The 19,375-nt window shown below is 46.9% G+C and overlaps 1 protein-coding gene across 1 annotated transcript in view; it reads left to right on the forward strand.

Moving 5' to 3' along the window:
* LOC138492015 (all-trans-retinol 13,14-reductase-like) overlaps window positions 1-19,375 on the forward strand; it is a 291,725-nt gene that overhangs the window by 193,266 nt on the left and 79,084 nt on the right. The window contains exons 5-8 of the mRNA XM_069618934.1: window positions 3,286-3,483; window positions 5,569-5,691; window positions 8,245-8,383; window positions 10,681-10,790. Coding sequence (XP_069475035.1) covers window positions 3,286-3,483; window positions 5,569-5,691; window positions 8,245-8,383; window positions 10,681-10,790 — 570 coding nt within the window. The remainder of the gene's footprint in view (window positions 1-3,285; window positions 3,484-5,568; window positions 5,692-8,244; window positions 8,384-10,680; window positions 10,791-19,375) is intronic.

A 19,375-nucleotide genomic window follows, 5' to 3' on the forward strand; every position in this document is an offset into this window, starting at 1 on the left:
GGCCTCAAGCCCAGGGACCGTATCTCTCCAGGACTGAAATCTCTTCACTGGCTCCCAGTGGCTGTGAGGATTAAGTTCAAAACCCTCTGCATTGTCCACAAGGCCTTCTGGGGCCTGGGGCCTAAATACCTTCAACTCTCTCTTCCTAAATATCTGCCTTCACGAGCCCTTCGCTCATCCGTCTCCAACTCCCTCATGGTCAGCCGCTTCTCGAAGCAACGAGCTGGGGGTAGATCTCGCTCCGCAGCAGGGGCCTCCCTCTGGAACAGCCTTCCTGCCTCCCTGAAACTTGAGGAGAACCATCTCCGGTTCCGGAAGCACCTCAAAACCTTCCTCTTCGCTTCTGCCTTCTCTCTCCCTCTCCCTTGCTAAACCTGCTAAACTCCCCACTGAAGTCTGCACTAAACCTGCATCTGGGCCACTCTGTGACCTCGGTCCAGGGCCCAGCCACTCTCCACTTGCACTGCCTCCCTGGCTCCTCCTGCACTGTGGGACTGTCACTGCATCCCTACAGCCCCCTTCCCAGCACTTGCTCTGCACTTACCTCGCACTTGCCACCAGCTGGCCCTTTTATTTATTATTTATTATTTATTATTTATTATTTTATTACGCTACTTACCTTGTACTGCACTTTCCCCCCCCCACCTCCTCCCCCTCCACTTTCTCCTTTTCCCCTTACCTCTGCACTTGCACGATCTGAATGACACCTGGCCTAGTAGGATCGTTTGTCTGTCTTCCCCTTGTTTCCCTCCCTCCCTGCCTCGTCGCGCCTTGAAACACTTGTGTATAGGCGCGTTACAAATACCATATCATATCATATCATATCATATCATAACAAAGTATTGTGGTGGAAAGTACCAGTAGTTAAAGCCTTCATGGAAGGAGTAAAGAGACTTCACCCTCCTATTTCGAACCCACCGCCAGGATAGGACCTCAATGTGGTGCTAGCTAAGCTCATGGGCCCCCCTTTCGAACCCATGCATAAAAGTAGTCTCAAACACCTGACTTATAAAACGGCCTTCTTAGTAGCCATTACCTCTATAAGAAGGGTCAGTGAAATTCAGGCTCTGTCAGTGCAGGATCCTTTCTTTACTATCCACAAAGACAAACTGGTTTTACGCACACACCCTAGGTTCTCACCTAAATTTATATCTAAATTCCATGTAAACCAGTCCATCGAGCTTCCGGCTTTCTTCCAGAACCCGCAAAGCTCGGCTGAGGTGAAACTACACACCCTTGATGTGCGTAGGGCGGTCCTCTACTATGTAAATAAAACCAGACCGCTAAGGAAAACAGATCAACTGTTTGTCTCCGTAGCTACAGGCAGAGAGGGGGATCGCGTCTCTAAAGGCGCGATCTCGAAGTGGATTATCAACTGTATACAGCTGTGTTACTCTCTTTCTGAAAAAACTCTGCCTTTTACGCCAAGGGCCCATTCTACTAGAGGCATTGGGGCCACTTTGGCTTTCATTGCAAATGTTCCCCTCGACACCATTTGCAAAGCAGCTACTTGGAGCTCTATTCACACCTTTACTCAGCATTACTGCATTGACACTCATTCCAAGACAGATACACAAGTGGGACAAGCGGTTCTAAGACACCTGTTTGCTCATGACCCTTCTCACATCCCACCTCCTTCTTCGGGTACTGCTCGCTAATCTATGCACAGCATGTGATCTAAGCAGATTCCACAAGCCTCAGAAGGGATACATTACTCACCGTAATCGTATTTCTGATGCTTGTATCTGCTTAGATTCACATGCGACCCACCCTTCCTCCCCTCCGAGAGAAGGCGCATGATTGCTTGTAGTCTTACCTTTCTGTCTATCTGCTTGGATTATCTGTACTCACGCTACTCCTCATGCTTCCTCATGTCAGAAAAAATACAATCTGAGGATCCCAGACGCGTGAGGGATCTTGGGTACAGTGGACGTCACACTAGGGATAGTATTACTGGCACGCCTGTGTCGACGCCCATTTTCGAGTTTCGAAAAACAAACTGTAATACTCCGCAGCTTCCACTAGATGTCGGCCTATGCACAGCATGTGAATCTAAGCAGATACAAGCATCAGAAATACGATTACGGTGAGTAATGTATCCCATATATAGCCAAGAGGGAATACCGGCCATGGGAGAAGTCAACACAATTAATATCAGTCATGCTGTTTCGAACAAACACAGGAGAGTGGTTCACCATCTAAGCACGCCTCCTTTGCTTTGCCTTTTACTAAAGGCCGGACTGAGAATACAAGCAAACTATTTTCATTGTGAGTTTCGACAATTAAAACTTTTTTTCTGTTTTAGTCAAGGTGGCTGGAGTACCTTCTATAAACTCTCACGTGTTCCGGAGAGTACTCTCCTTGCACAAATTTGTCTGCCTTTCCCTCTCAACTGCTGACTTTACCTAATGTTTTCCTGTCTAACCCATTACCTTTTTTCCCTTTGGTCAACACGTTTTTTTTGGGTCGAATTTATTGAGAAGCTGTAGGTCAAGTTGTTTTCAAAGGGTACCTTCTGTACTTGCCTGAGATGGCAGCCCTTCTCTTGAGAACAATTCCAAACTACCTTAAGCAGACTTTGTGCATGCTATGTAGTACATGCCATACTTCCAAAGGTTTCTTTCCTTCCCATTAGGGCAGTATTTCATGCGTCTGCAAGACCTGCGAGTGGCTCCACTATAGTGCGATTGTCGCAGTCCCCTTGGCATTGCTTGCAAGGGTGAATCTTGAGCCCACGGTGGTAATGGTCCATAAACTACAATAGATATTGGAGTCTGTAAGACACATGTCCCGTAAATAGCAGGTGCATGGGATCAATGCAATGAATAGAAAGTGTTTGTAGTTCAAAGCATTGGAACTGGGATCTACCAGCAAACCTACTTTTTTGCGGTTTACCAGGCGCTTATTCCTTTTTTAATGGGTGACTGGTCTATAGGAAAGCATGGAAATTTCCCCCGATTGGGTGTCACCTTTGCGACTATCACTCGCGCTTTAATAATGATTCCAGAAAGGCTGGTAGTGAAGAGACGTTAGTATGTGAGGAAATGACAATGACTTTGTCGCAGCACTACTGACTTTTCCGAAGCCCGGGTCTACCAGGGAAAGTCTGCCATTTTCCAACCGACCAGTCCATTTCCCTTGTAGCAGAATCGGGAGCATCCAATCCTTCAGTTTGCCCTTCTTCTTAGATGACAAGCAGCTGCTGTTCTGCATTGAATTAACCAAGAGATGCTTGCTTCCCTTCCAAATGGCTCGTAAACTCTTATTCCTTGGCCTCCCATGCAGGTGTCCTCCCACGGAATGCCAGCTTTTCACAGCATGCTTTACTGGTTGAACACTTCCTGGAGGGGGCCTGGTACCCATGCGGCGGTGCCAGTGAGATTGCTTTTCACCTCATACCAGTGATTGAAAAGGCTGGTGGCGCAGTCCTAGCCAGGGCACCAGTGAAAAGGATCCTGGTAGATGGAACCGGAAGGGCCTGTGGTGAGTGTAATGGGGTGCAGGGAATTGAATTTTTGATTTTGGTATTTATAATGTGCAAAATCATTGCAGACCTAAAGATTTAGAGTAGACTTTTCATACATACTGGAAGACCACAGAATGGGCAAGAAGAGCAACACCTCCCCAGACTGGTCTGGTGTGGGGGGGGGCGATTGTGGTTAGTGCATAAGTGGACAGGCATCAGCCCTGTGTGTCTTCCTGGGGTTGGAGTCCTGGAACTCCCTCCCACTCCTTACCAGAAATGAACCCTCCCACCTGCAATTTAAGAAATCACTAAAAACCTGGCTGTTCAACAGATACTAACTAGCAATATTTAAATTGCCTATCTGACTAAGCCACACAACCTAGTACAGTCTATCCCACGAACACTGCACCCATGATTTATTACATTGTCCAAACTGTTAATGCAACTCTGTCTAGGCATTTCTTTGTAATCTGTGACCCAATTGTATTACCCAACATGCACTGTACCATGCATGTAAAAAAAAAATGTTCTCCTTTGTAACCAGAGATGTAAAACTTCTGTAACCTACGCCGTGAAACCCCAGTTTCTGGGCGTATAACAAATGCCATAAATAAATAAATAAATGGAGAAAGATGGGCCTATGTTGAGCACATGGAGGGTGGGGTTATCGGATTTGCATCACTTAATAGACGGGGCGCTGTGTTGGTAGAAGAGGCTTGCAGGACCTGCAGATAATTGGCATATAGAAGGACAAATACTGAGGTTGCTTTGGTGTGACGTTTCAGCATTAGGGAGCCGTGCTGAGTGCCTTGCATGATAGATTTGGTAGAATGTGCATTGAGTGTGTGAATGGCACCAGGTGTTTAGCCCATTGGTAGCCTTTCTGGCCCACAGATCATGCACGGCCTGTTGTAAGTATGTGGATATTTATGGCAGGTGTTAGCCCTCCTGCACCTGTTCAATGTTGATTCATACCTGGATTCTTTTTGCAGAGTTTTTTGCCGAAATGTTCTTGCCGAAAAAACTCACCAAATGTCTTTCTTTTTTGTTTGGGGGAGTTACCACCACAACCCCCCCTTCCCTTTTATTTATTCCCTATCCGCCCACCACCCCTACACCTTATATGCCCTTAACCTACTTTTCTATTTGTTTTTTTCGGCTGAAATCTTTCAACAAAAATCTCAGCTTAAAAAAAACGGGCGATGAATGAACGTTGTAGTCTCCTGGAGCTGCGGCCTGCGGTGGTTGGTCCGGAAGGTGTTGCAGCATCACCAAGAAGAACAGCATTCCCTATGTCACCACTAGCAGTGGCCAAGGTTGTGGTGAGTGGCTGAAGTGATGCCAGTTGTGAAATACCACTGCAGACTTTGGCTTCAAGTAAATGGGCATAGTGTCTCTGGTGAGGGCATGGAGCCCGTGGGTATCATCCTGAAGCTATCTCTAGGAAGCCCTGATTTCTGGATCCCTGGGCTGCTTGACATGTTGTGCTATGGCACTTGCGCAATAATGTTGCTGCACAAAGTGCAGGACTCCCCATGTGAAAAGGTTGAATATTGAATCGAGGTTCAATACAGAGGACTCTCTTTCGGAGTACTGAATCAAATCATTAAAAGCTTTTATACATAGAATACTGAATTGAAATTGAAAACATAAAAGTGACATAAAGGTAACATTAAAAAAATATTGATCCCAAACGAGATTATTTTGATGTGATTCAATTGCCCAAATGTACCCTAAAGAGTCTTTGACCGACAAACCATTGAAAACGCAAGAGAAGTGAATCCTGCATCAGTAGAAAGTAAAAGGAATTGCAGACCAATGTTTGACTTTCATTTCTAAAATGTAACATTCACCTTTATCCTAACGCGAGTACATGTTTGCATTGACTGTGTATATGGCATGCGCACATATAGATTTATCACTAACACAGGTGCTGTTGCCCAACCACCGGTATGGAATGTATTGACCTAAGAAGAGTGAAAGACTTACTCACCTCGCCCACCACCCTACTCGAGCCACACACATGTACCGCAGGAGCTCAGCAGACATACTCCTCTCCTCCAGGTGTGAGGACCGGTTCACCTCTGATTTTTTTTCCTCAGGTGTTAATGTTCAGAGGAAAGGACGAGACCCTGTGAATATCTATGCCCAGTCCGTGATTTCAGACGCTGGAATATTCAATACCTATGAGAAGCTTCTCCCCGCGGAGCTTCAGGCATTACCGGGTAAACTTACACCAAAAGAATGACTTCTTTAATTCTGGAATGTTAATACTATGTACTGGTATGTGCGTGCTGAAACCAAGTGAGCGGGGTGCAAGCTTCTGCACCTATTCAGTTATCTAGGGTTGCGCAGCTGAGAGAGAGAGGTTGGTCTTGAGTGGAGATGTGTGCATTTAACGCCTTGCTCCTTACTTAAGTAGCAAACGTTTTCTTGTTTTAATATTAACAGTTTGATAAGCAATCAAATTGGAACATACTATGAAAGTCATATTTCTGTACAGTGAGCACGTTCTGAGGTAGTGTTTTGCCAACACTGAATCTATAGCAACAGCAATGACCATCAATGTCCCGCTCCATCAAACAGAAGAAAAAGGAAGGGTGATGAGAAAAAAACAGGACCTCCAACTGGGCCAGGAGAGGAGGAAAAAGGAATGGAGGGAAGAAATGCACAAGCGGAAGACAGGGTCCACTCGTTGCATAGAGCAGGGTCCAAGCAGTGCATAGATCTTCATGGAATGTTTATTAGTCTGGGCATGTTTGAGTCGAAATGCTCGGCACCTTTGGCTTTTTTCATAACATCACCGTATTCACACGACTTTATTTGACCTCTTTGCTCTTTTAGTTGGTAATTTAGTCGTTTTTTAAAGGTTTTTCATCTTTCTAATACAAACTGAAAATTAAAAGATCTCCTGCAGAAATGTATTTAGTGGTTTTTTTTATGCCAAAGGAAAAGCTTTCAGCCAATCGGAGTAACGTTTTTAAAAAAAGTGGCAAGTGTATTTGGGGTATCTTTATATATATAAAGCAGAATGTGTGTATGTATGTGTGTATTTTTGTCCGGCTATACAAATCAACACTGTTGGACCCACTGCTACCAGATTTTGCATGGTTTCCTCATTTGTCGGCGGCAAGATTGTAGTCTATGTTTGGATGCAAAAAAATCCTTCCGTAGACACCCTCATTTACTGATGCGCACCCCAAATCACCACAGTAGTACAAGAAGGAGGCAACGTTTGGAAAAGTGTCTGAAGCAAAATGTTCGATTTGTTGGTTATTCCTCTGAAATGTATTATTACTGTATACAGTTCGAAAGTGTTTATTGAAGCATTTTATCACGCCACTCCAAATATGGGAAATGGCAAGGTTACAGTTCACTCAAGTTCATTCACAAGAAGAGAGCACAATCAATCAATCTTTTAGACACTTTCTCAAATGTGCTGAAGCCATTAATTGACTGAAACATGCCGCACAAAAAAAGAGCATCACTTGGAAAAGCTCCATCTGATGCAAAGCGAAAATCAATATCAAGAGCTTCTGAAACACAACAACAAACAGCGGCATGACTTGTTGACCAGAGGACAAGAGCAACATCTTCCAGGGCACATGAGACACCACTCGATCAGGACACGGGCAACGCCGGGTATCCCAGCTAGTGTTTAATAAATGCACCTTTACATTTGGAGTTATTTAAGATGTAGAGAAAAGTTAGAATTGCTAATTTTAATGTTTCTAAGTTGCTATTTAATTTTCGCCCATTCCCTTGTATGTTCCCGACCGGATTGTGGAAACGTGGTCGTTTTAGGGTTGTACAAATCTGCTCTTGCTCCCGAGGGCAATCCTACGCTGAGCAGTAAGGCTTGTGCCATAAACCACAAGGTTTGATCATGTAATGCCATTGCTTTGTCTACTGCACTGGCTGAACCTGGCAGGAGGTATTCAGTTCGCAGTGCTTTCTTTTACCTGTACAAGCTATGCATCTTGATACCCCTTGCTGAGAAGCTGAGATTGCCAGGTGATGTGGATAAGTGGGATTAGAGAAGTTTTCAGAATCAGGAGCTGGTGAGCTTCAAACATATAATGACTTTGGCCTGCTCTTCTGACAAGTCTCTATTGGGCATAAACACATAGTACACATTTCGACACGTCATTCTCATATGGCCTTTCGAAGGGAACCAAACAAAATGCAACGTTGCTAGACAAAAGGGGCGAATGAGTTTATCTGCACCCCTTTTCCCACAAATGTGCATGAGTTAATGTTGTCTGCAAAAGAAACACACTTGGCCCAAACTGGAGCACTTGGCAAACCGTCATAACCGATAATAGGAACAACGGTTACTTTGCAGTAAATATTTTATATGGGGAAAGAATACTGCAAATTCAGAATGTTTGCATGCTTCTTTCTGTTAAATGTAAAGATTTTGTCAACTTTGGGAAGATGCTTCCTCAACTTCGGGAAGATTTTACAAAAGGCAAAGTTTGGTGTTTTCACGTATTTCTGTGGCTAGGCTACTTGTGTGTGAGCCTGGTGTTGAGTACCTGAAAAATAAGTAGTTTGCAGGCTAGAAGGGGACATCTGCATGGAAGTGATGAAAGTTGGAGCCCGGGTATATCAAATATTGGAAGTTATTTATTGTGCTGATGGCCTTTTAGGGGAGGTTGTGTAATGTGTAGGCTATGCAAGTTTTACCTGAGAGCCAGCTTTCCTTTCCTCTCCAGATGAAGAATGAGAAAGCGGTCCTCGGGAGGATCTAATTGCTTTTTGTGTCGCTCCTGCAGGTATCCGGTCTCAGCTGAGCTGTGTGCGCCATGGGTTGGCTGGTTTCAGCGTCTTTGTTGGTTTGGATGGTACCAAGGAAGAGTTGGGGCTCCCTGCAACAAACTTCTTCATTTTCCCTAACAAAAACCTGAATGACACGTGAGTTGGTTTCTGAGTGTGGAAAGTCCAAATGCTGCACTGGCATCAGAGAGTTAGTGACGGACATCCGTTTGTATTATTTTTTTTAATGCCTATTGCCTCCCTTGCCACAGCTAAGCATAGAGGGATATCCCCGGAATTGTGGCGATTCCCTGGAATCAATGAGGCTGCTTGAGTCTCACTGGGGTCCGGCCCTCCCCCCGCATCCCTTCCTACCTGCACTTGCCCTCAGGCATCCTTCCCTGAATTGCCTTCCGAGGCTGTCCACACCCTCCTTTGCACAATTTCTCCTTACCACTAGTCCTCCCCCTGGCACCTGCCCCCTATGGCACCACTTTAGCACCTGCCCAGCCCCTTGCCCCCCCCCCCAGTACTTCTCCCTCTCGCATCCTTCAACCCAGATCTGCACCCTGTCCCATGCACTTCTTTATACTGCACTTGCACAATCCTCTTGTCACAAGGCCTAGTAGGACAGTTATTGTTGTTTTTCTCCTCTGTCCTCAAACTACCCCATCCCTTCTTTTTATCCTGCGGTATCTGCTGTACAGGCGCCATACAGATGTCCAATAAATAAATAATAGCAAAACAGTGCAGCTAAAGATGGACTGCACCGCCCTTTACTCCGCAGACGGGCTTAACGCCGCAAGGGTGGTTTGGGCTGCTCTATGAGGCTGCACAAAGTCACGTGATTGCCCACGTGATCGCCGGTTGGCTCCGCCTCCTCCCGGAAGCGAGCGTGCCTCGGCAAGAGCCCTCCGTGGCTCGCAGTGCCGAGGAAAATGTTTCAACAAACGAACGTTCTTTCAGGAAAAGCAGCTCTCTCCTCCAGCAACAGAATACACCGCTCGGGCGGTTTGGGCTGCTCTATGAGGCTGCACAAAGTCACGTGATTGCCCACGTGATCGCTGGTTGGCTCCGCCTCCTCCCGGAAGCGAGCGTGCCTCGGCAAGAGCCCTCCGTGGCTCGCAGTGCCAAGGAAAATGTTTCAACAAACGAACGTTCTTTCAGGAAAAGCAGCTCTCTCCTCCAGCAACAGAATACTGTGAATAAGTGAATTCCAATTTAAGGGTTCCGCAGACGCTCAGCGGAGCGAGGCCTCAACTCTCCTCAGGGGCTCGGGTAAGCGGCGTGCTAGGGGAATTATTCAGATAGGACCTTCTGTGGATCTCCTGCAGAGATTCTCCATCTCAGTTTCTAAAGGTAAATGTGGCCTTTTCATCTCCTACAGTCCTCATCTGCAGAGTCACAAGCAAAGTTGCAAGATTTGACGGCCATCGGGGTTCCCCGTGAGCGATGCAGTGTTATGGTGTTCCGAGAAGTGTAAAATGTCTTGGAATTCTTTAGTCCACAGCCAAAAAATGCTATCTATTGGTACACTCAGGAATCCATGGGGGTCGTTGAGATGGCCAGCGTTATTCAAAGTACAGCTTGTATTAAACACCTATAGAAATTGCACCCTTAGTAGGCTAATATGATGATCTCGGCATGATCTTGTGTTTATTGTATATTTCTAAAACGAGCTAAATGCTTTTGTTTAACACTATACCCTTACCCCCTGATGTTTTCAAGAGAGGACCCTTATTAAGGGCTTCTTTCTTTTGGCGAGTCAGTGTTGGCGCTTCTGGGGGTAAATATCACTAACAGTCCACGAATACTCTAGGTGATTGCCATCTCCCTGACTGGATAAAGTGACCCACATCCCAGAGAAATGTATACTTTCACGCCAAGCCTGCATGCCATCCATGCAGAATGTGCACATTTGGGCTGCCTGTACTTTATCCTCCAGCTCAGGATTATTGTTCTTCTCAAGAAATAAACGAACAAAACTACGAGTGCTCCGACATGCAAGCATTAGTGTTTTGTGCTGGTGCAAAGTGTCTTCTGGTAATCTTCTAACCCTGACAATACATAGAGACAATATCATTCACGGTTCTGCTAGCTTTCCGTTGGGGGTTTTAGAACTACCCCAAACCTCCTTAGGAATTCACTAACCCACATCACTCTAGCACGGCAGAGGTCGACGTTTTACAGAATGGGGATATTTACAACTCACCGCGTCACTTTCTAGGGACTTTGAACCCGTAGTGTCTTCCTTTCATAGAGATTGGCCTGTGGGATAATCGCCCCTTTACCGGCATCCATCCACCCCTTCTGCTCCAAAATCACTATTGTGCTGGGGCCAGTTAAGAGATTTAGCCTCCATCTGTTTTCCGTCCTTTATTTTCAATAGTATCAAACTTACAGACATCAATATGGTCCGTCTGAATTTATTTTTCCTTGACTTCTTTTCTTTTCAGGGAAGACCCTTACTTCTCGTCCCCCCGGGAAGAAGCACCCCAGCACATTCCGGTGCTCTTTGTGTCCTTCCCCTCTGCCAAAGATCCAACACACGAGCAGAGATGCCCAGGTACTCCCTCTCCCCCTTCTCTTCTTCTCTCTTCCACCCCTCCCCCTCTCTCCCACCTTCTCCTTACCTTGTCTCTCGCGTGCACTCTGTCACTCGCATGCTCTGCATATTGCACGCTCGCGCTCTGTCTCGCGCACTATGTCTCTCGCGTGCACTCTGTCACTCGCATGTTCTGCATATTGCACGCTCGCGCTCTGTCTCTCGCTCTCTCTCTCTCTCTCTCTCTAGCGTGCACTCTGTCAGTCTCTCTCTTTTGCGTGCTCTGTCTCTCTCACTCTCGTGCACTCTGTCTCTCTTGTGCTCTGTATCACGCTTGCGCTCTCTCGCTTTCTCTTGTGTTGGAGAAGTTGTTCATTATTAAGTGGCCCACAGTTTAGCCCAAGCCATTGCATGTCTCTGGTTAACAGGAATATCCTGGACCTCATGCTACATTATGCAGACAGGCAGTGGTTCCACTACTTTGATCAAAATGCAAAAAAATGCTCTCCTTTCTCTATTGCTTCAACGATGGACCTCATCACGAGTGGGCGGTGTCCCAGAGGTAAATTTGCTGGGATACAGCCCAACGCAAATAGCGTTACCCCAACTTGGTAGCACCGGATCCCGAGTTATGTTGGGGTGGTAAATCCCCATTTATATTGGGTCAATTGGACCCAATGGTGCATTTTCTACGCAATTACCACAGCGCTAATAGTGCTGCGGAGATAACACCGCAAATGGGCAGAGAGGCATCAGATTTACCCCCTGCTCATAGCTCGAGGTAAATCTCCAACTTTCTGCCCAACTCATAGTTGGGCTGGGCGGTAACGCTTCGGTAATAGCGTTAGCACTGCTTTTTTCCCGCACCGCCCAACTTGTGATGAGGCTCAGAGGCTTTCCTTCCCAGGATAATTGTGTAAACACTTTAGAATCACTTGGCAACAAAAAAAGGCAGCATTCTCTGAATCCAAGCCTTAGAGACTAGCAAAAACAAAACACACAGCATTAAGAGAACCAACAGAATCTATAAATACAAAAATAATTCACCCTTTGACTAGTTCATGTAATGCTAACCATACCACTTCAAAACCAGTTGCCCAACAATGGTCAACTCAGATGAGATGCATTCAAGTCTGCACAGGGAAACGGGTAGCTTGAGTTATTTCAAGAATTTCCTCTCATACCGAAGCCTACACTTAGGCTGGAACCACCTGTCTAATAGAGAGATGGAGAGGCATTGAAGATGCACAGGCCGCAGGAGGCACTGGTGCCCAGGATGCCACTGCCTGCAATGTAGTCACTGACGGCCCAGGTCGCCATGCTGGCCCAGCACCCTAGGCCATCCCTGGGGCCATGGACAAACAGCTGAGTGCCTTGCATAGCGATGCACTCACCATAGCCCCACCAGAACTCCAGCTACGTCTGAGAGATATTGATAGGAAATGCACACCAATGGAGGAGAATGAAGACCGGAAGCTGGATCCCAAGACGGCCAATGAACACGATAACCTTCCCAATTAATCATATATTACAAGCAACCTTGAGAAATCAGACCATCACTGAACTCCGAAACCTTACAGTGCTCTTCTTCCCCTTCATGTAATGGTTAAAAGGACGCTGTCAAACTGCATTTCTCTTCAGGAACTCTCTGCATAGAGGATAACACCCCAGAGCCGTTTTCTTTTCGCATCTCCATGTTCATTTTCTGCGGATTAAATTAGTCCTGCAGATCAAGATGAATTAAAAGCTGCATGTGGTGGAGGGTGTATTCAGCTCACACTTGATGTTCTCCTCAATACTGCATTCCTGTAACCCATTTGGTCGCAGCAGCTCACTGCCTCAATGGTGTGACGTCAGAAGCACGCTGCAAATCAAAGAACCTCATCGGCTTTACACTTGGTATTTGGACACATGAACATTCGACGAAATCCAGCCACAAAAGCCAGATAGTTGTTCAAGACTGGTTCGCTCATGGGTCACTTAATGCTTTGTCCAAGATAAGGCAGCGCCTGCTAAGACGCAATCCACACACTACACCGTTAAACAGTCCGATTCAAGCTGGTGAGCCAATGAAGTGAACTGAATTAAGCAGTTGTCAAGCAACTTCTTGACCCTGCCCGATTCCCCACCCAAGCCATGAACTGGACTTCGCACGCGTGCCCACTGGACTTGCGGCTTCACAACGCCCCTTTGGAGACCATGTGCAAGGCTGCCATGCAACCCCCTGATGCTCTGGTCCAACTGCCAGGCCCACCTTCCTGAACCAGTTGTAGCCAAACAACTACAGGAGTGCGACACAGCTGAATACTACAGGTTTTCTGACTTTAAAAATCATGAATGTACATATGTGACAGAATTGCAATAGTGCACATTAATTTAGTTTATTACTTATATAGCGCACTTAACCCAAGGGTAACTGGGCGTTTGTACTTGAAAGACATATAGGTTACATAGTAGTTTACACAATAGGTTACATAATAGGATATAGTTGATAACAGATTTACAGTTACATAGTTAAAGGATCACAACACAGTAGATAATGTATTTACAGATAGATTCAGTCGGGCATGTTCTGACTTTTGGCGAGCGAGATTACAGTCAACCCGAGTAAATATAGGTCAGCAGTAGCCAGGGTGTGTGATCCTAAAATGATAATCCGTTTGTGTGTGCAGTATATACATTATATGTAGTTTAAATGTGGCAATTAGTCTAGTGTGCTAGACGGTGGTTTGGGAAAAAAGCCAAGATTTGGTCTTGGCTCTGAAGGCCCAAAATGAGATTTCAGATTTAATGGTTGGTTGTAGTGAATTCCAACATTTGGCAGTGAGCACTGGGAAGTTGGATCCTTCAGCCGTTTGTAGTTAGGGATGGTGAGTCGTTTCAGATAGTTGGATCTGGTAGGTCTGTTGAACTGGGTTCTGGAGAATTTGTTCGTGATGTATTTTGGGGCTGTATTTGAGAGACATTTGTGCATGATGACTAGTGATCGTAATGTGATTCGGTCGCGTACAGGTAACGAGAGTGCGTCCCTTCTGAACGAAGAGATATGGCTGGAGCGTGCAATGTTCAGAGCTGATCCTATGCACGCTCTTGACATTATTTGCAAAAAGCAGTTGGATGCAGCTTGGGACCCTCTACGCTGTACGGGTGCCTTTTTGTCACATGGCTCCAGCTGTCGCACTGGCTCTTAGTCCTCTTCTTTCCTGGTCAGTTGTGGGGGTCTAACAAAGGGCTGCAATCTATCTGCAGTTCTTCAGTGGGCACTTTAAGCTAATGGCCAAGTGGTTACTTTAATTCCGATGCAGACAGTGATGTAGCTTCCTCATCAAGGAGAGCTGCGGAGGAAAAGCAGACACCGGAGACAAAGTTTAGGGACAACCTTTCTCTTTAATCTCGTACATGCAGCTCCTGTTTCCTTTCCTCCCATGTCACTTCCCATTGTCCACCCTCCTCCCTCTCAGCCCCTCCTGTAACTACAGTCTCCCTTTTAGGACATAACACCTTCACCCCTCTTATATGTGCAGGTCTATATCTCTTCCACCCATCGGCGAGGCCGTCTGATAACTCTCCCCGAATTTACGTGAGGTGGCTTTGGTTCAGGAGACAGGCTTGGCACCTCTTCTTCTGTGTTGTCTCTTTCCTCTACTTCATCTGGCGTCTGCTCCTCTCTTTCACGCGTCAACCCTTCTTCACTTGTTCTTCGGGATGGGTGGAAATGTGATGCTTTTCACGTGACCACTTGTTGTCAAATGCCACCGTGAACCCTTTTTGTGCCATGGCCATAGCCATGTCAGCCATTTTCCTTCCATCAGTCTTCCCCGTTTGTCTTTGCTGCACAAGTACTTCCTCTCCAGCATCAACGTTTTTTGGAGATACCCCCCCTACATTGATTTGTGTATGCTTTAGCAGCAATCTTCTTTTGTTTGTCTCTCTCTCGCTCAGATTTCCTCATCACTGACACTTGTAGGTGTGATACAGCTCGGCATCCTTGTCTTGAGAGGCCTGTCCTTCATAAATTCAGCATGAGTGACTCCTGTTGATCCATGCAGCGTTGTCCTGTACTGTCTCAGCACCTTGCACAGTGTCTGCTGTAAGAGCATGTTGTCCACTTCTGCTTTTTTGGGCCGTCCTCTTAATTGTCCCCATAAACCTCTCGGCTATGCCATCAGCCTGGGGCCACAACAGTGTTATTTTGTGGTGTTGAACCCAAGGTGTGCTGCTAGTCTCGTGAAGTTGTTACTCTGAAATGGTGGACCATTTTCTGATTTAATGATCCCTGGAATGCCCCACTTACTGAATACGTTGTCCATTGTTTGAGCTGTTGACCTGAAAGCTGTTGATGATGTAATCATGGTAATGGGGAATTAGGAGTACACATCTATGATCACAGACGTATAACCCTTCTGGTGTGGGTCTGTAAAAATTAACGGCCACTGCGTGCCACACTGTGTCCGGTTGATCTCTCACCACTATCGGCACTGGTGTACTTGTTCTTGCTGTCACCTGGCATGCCTGGCAATGTTCAACCACCGACTGGACCATTTCGTCAATGCCAGGGAACCAGACATGACGTCAGAGCCATTAGGTATTTACCATACCTCGATGGCCCCCACGTGCCACCTCTATGACTGCCTTTTGTAGTGCTGCTGGGATAACCAGTTGCATGCCTTGCATCAGTAGTGAATCGGCAGAGACAGACAGTCCTGTGTAAATAGTTGCCAACCTTTTTAGATCACCCCAGTGGATTCCCAGCAGCCCCTCAAAGCCTTGCTCATAACCCCTCCATTGGTCATCTTTTGTCAGCGTGATTGTGGCTTGTATGGTAGGGTCATTCCTGGATGCCGTTGAAACATCCTTCAGTGACACAGTGGGTGGCAGATCCTGTTCCACTAGGTACCTGGTGTATGCCTTCCCCACCAGGCCATCTGCTGACTTCGAACCATCCCCCAGGTTTCTTGAGATGTAGTCTGCCGGGTTATGGTCCTTCCCTGGCCATGGCATAAAGTCTGGAGCCTCATTCCCCACCGTTCTATGTGAGGGGGCATGTGTGTGTGGGGGGGGGGGTTAACGAAGAAAGAAAGCTGCACCTGGTGGTCCGTGACAAGCGTGAAGGGCTTTCCAATCAGGAAATGGTGGAAGAGCTTGCATGCCCACACAGCCACAAGGCTTTTTTTCTCAGGCTTGTGAGCATGCCACTTCTGTCTAGGAAAGTGCCCTGCAGGTATACGCAACAGTTCATTTTTCTTGCGCTGTTTCCAACGTGAATTGTGCTAGGATGGCACTAAGCCCCACAAGGCTAGCATCCACAGTAACCTCTGTCTTCTTAGGGTCAAAGTAGGCCAAATGATGTGCATTAGCGAGGTCGAGCTTGAGGGTCGCAAACGTCAGCTGACAAGGACGTGTCCACTGCAACGTGGCTTCAGCCGTGAGCAGCTGTCTCAGGGGTTCTGTAGTTGTAGCATAGTGCTCAATGTATCGCGCACAGTACCCACACCATACCTATAAAGGAGCAGAGGTCAGCCAGGGTTGCTGGTGGCTGGAGTTGGTTGATGGTGTGTATCTCGCCGGGTCACGGATAATGCTCTGCCCAGTGAAGATATGTCTGAAGAATTGTAGGTCAGGATTGCCGACTTTGCATTTCTCAAGGTTTAGAGTAAGCCCTGCATCCATAAGCACCTGAGACACTTTTACTAGCGTTTGGTCATGTTCTGCTTGGGTAATACCAAACACAAGGATGTCATTACTGTAATTAAAGGATTGACAAAACTGGAGCAATATGTGCCTGATGGTCTCATGAAAAATCTCTGCTGCAGGTAGAAACCAACCCTTCTGGGATGCTCTGGTACTTGGTGGAGGCTCTCGTCAATGTGTAAGATGATCGAAGGATATTTGTATGTCCCAAGTCCCGGCACCAGTTATGGAAATATCACCTGGATGGTGTTTTTGGTAATGGGTCTGTGCAGACTCTGCACGTCCATGTGATATGGTATCTCGAGAGGCCCAGTCGCTTGGCTGTTTTTTAAACGGAGCAAGCGAAGACTCAATGTCTGTGTTTGAAGGACACGAAACAAAACAGGAAGTTCTATGTCCCTGTGATGCAGAATATGGGACAATTGGCCCACTCATGGGAGGGGTTCCTGGGCGCCCTCTTTGTTCCACTTTGAACAGACAAAATAAATTGTCCATCTATGATGTTCACGGTTGCTCCTGTGTCTAAGGGATTGGACATCTTGACCCAGCTGTGAAGTGTTTTCATTGGAGGCCTTTCCTCATCCACCTCCTCGGTCATAAGGTGAACCTATTTGTCACATTGGATTTGGATGTGAGCATATTCATCACATTGATTCTGGGTGCACACCTGTTCAAGACCCCTCTCATATCCTTCGTCTTGGGCCCCTTCAGTCCTGAGGTGACGTATCATATGTCTGCATTTATCTGTGTTTTTGGGCCTTTGTGTAGGAAACTGGTATCAGTCTCTGCAAATCGTTTGGAAGTGGCCTAGTAGCCCGCATTTGCTGCATTGCTTCGTCAAAGCCGAGCATGGGTTCCTGTGTGGAAATGGGAAGCTGCACCTGCAGTAGAGCTGTGACCAGTGGTCTATTGTGGCTCTTGGGTTGGAGGTAGGACATACGGGCATAGTATCCGTAGGACATGATGGAGGAGTGGGGGGGGGTGCATGGTCTCTTGTGTTTTGGCAAGCTGTATATGGCTTCGGCCCCATTGCAGCCACTGCAGCAGGTGTCTCCGGAGCGTACATGACTTCTACTTGAGAGTCTATGCATTCATACATCCCACTAGCTCAAATATTTCAGATAATGGAAGTGGTTTCTTCAGGAGTTGTTTCTGAGATGTGGATTAGGTGCACCTCTCAATGATGTGTAGTCTGATTGCCTCTTCTTCCGAGAAATTGTTGAACTGGCAGTGCCCCACTTGTTTTTGTAAACGGAGGACGTACTCGTCCATTGTCTCTTGTGCCCTCTGTCTGCACTGGTTGAACGTACATTGCTAAGTCTGTGTTTCATTGAGCTCCGAATTCTTGGCTGAGTGCTTCAATTAATGAAGTGTATTGTTCTTTGTCTGCATCTTGTAGAGTTTTGATAACTGTTTTCACTTCTATACGCACTAGGTTGGTTAATATATCTACCATATCATCAGCATCTCTGTCTTCCATGGCCTTGATACAATCTTCAAAGTCTTCCACCTATTTGGACCACTTCAAGCCCTGACCTGCCTGGGGCGCCAGTTCAAAAGGTAGAGGTTTCCACAGAAAGGAGACCCTATTTTGTTGGGACGGATGTATCCGCGCTGCCTGTTCAGCCTGCATTGTTTGTACTTGTGCGTTTGCTGTTCCGTATGGGGATTTTGTACCAGGGTTACACATCACTCTCCTCCTGTGAGGGATTGGGTTTTTATTTTATGATGCCATCCCTTCTCCCAGAGGAGACCCTTTCCATGAGGCCAGGGAGGTTAGGCCGCTACCCGATAGTCCCCCTGGGGGTGGTAATTAGTGGGTGGGTCTCATGTGGAGGGATTCCCCCTCTTGGATACAAGGAGGACATCTTGGTATGACGCGGTATAAGACCCCCTCACCCACCTTCCTTTCTTCACCTTCTTTTCCTTCGTCTGATTACACAAGTTTCCTCATGTAGCTATGCTATTGCAATAGTCAAGAAGCATGATTTCCAAGGTAAGTTCAGATCCCAGGCAGCGGTGAGCGTTACGCTGCATGGATGTGCAGAATAACGCGAAGCGTCTGCCTCGTGGATTGGAGCAGTTTATATAGCTGTGAGCGTGGGCACACCCACTAGGCCTGGCTTGCCTGCCACACTCTGCCACTCCGTGTGAGTCAGCACGTGCAAGGCAACCCAGTAAATAGCAGCCCCACCCCAGAGTACACGTGGGGCTGCTTTAAGTGATGAAAGTGTCCATGTTAAATGCAGTTTGCACCCGGAATGAGGTGCTATACTTACAATAAAAGCATTTTGTCTCCAAAAAATGTTTCTTGTTGTCTGTTATTTATGAGCCTGGCGCCAAAGGCGCCAGAACTGTGTCCAACCGGGCCCTGTTTGTGTTCTTGGCCCGATGACCATGACACCTTGAGGCCTGGGCAATGCAGGAAGCAAGCGCTGTGTTGCCCGGAAGGGGAATGCATCTGTGGAGCCGCCGCAGCCCGAACGAAGACCACAAGGGTCAAGAAAACTCGACGGCAGACTGCAGGCACCCGAGAAGACCCAGAGCCACGGCGTACCAAGAAACAAGGGATGCAGTTTACCGGGCAGTGGTTCAGAGAAGGTGGCTAAGAAGTCAATATATCGGGGCTGGGACCCGAGAAACAGAAAAACAGATAAAGGGGTCAGGGACCTAAAAAACCAGTGTAGAGGGGTCAGAGACCCGAGAAGCCAACATAACTGGGATCTGAGAAAGAGAAGCACAGGTAAAGGGGTCGGGAACCCGAAAGACCAATATAAAGGGCTTTGGCACCCGAGAAAGAGAAGCACATATAAAGGGGTCTAGGACCCGGGGAAGAGAAACACAGAGACCAGGGTCTGCGACCCGAGAAAAGAGTGTAAAGGGGTCCCGTCAGGGCAGTGTACCAGAAGAAATAC

This window comes from Ambystoma mexicanum, chromosome 10 (genome assembly GCF_040938575.1).
Source record: "Ambystoma mexicanum isolate Mex_15411 chromosome 10, UKY_AmexF1_1, whole genome shotgun sequence".
NCBI classification, from domain to species: Eukaryota; Metazoa; Chordata; class Amphibia; order Caudata; family Ambystomatidae; genus Ambystoma; species Ambystoma mexicanum.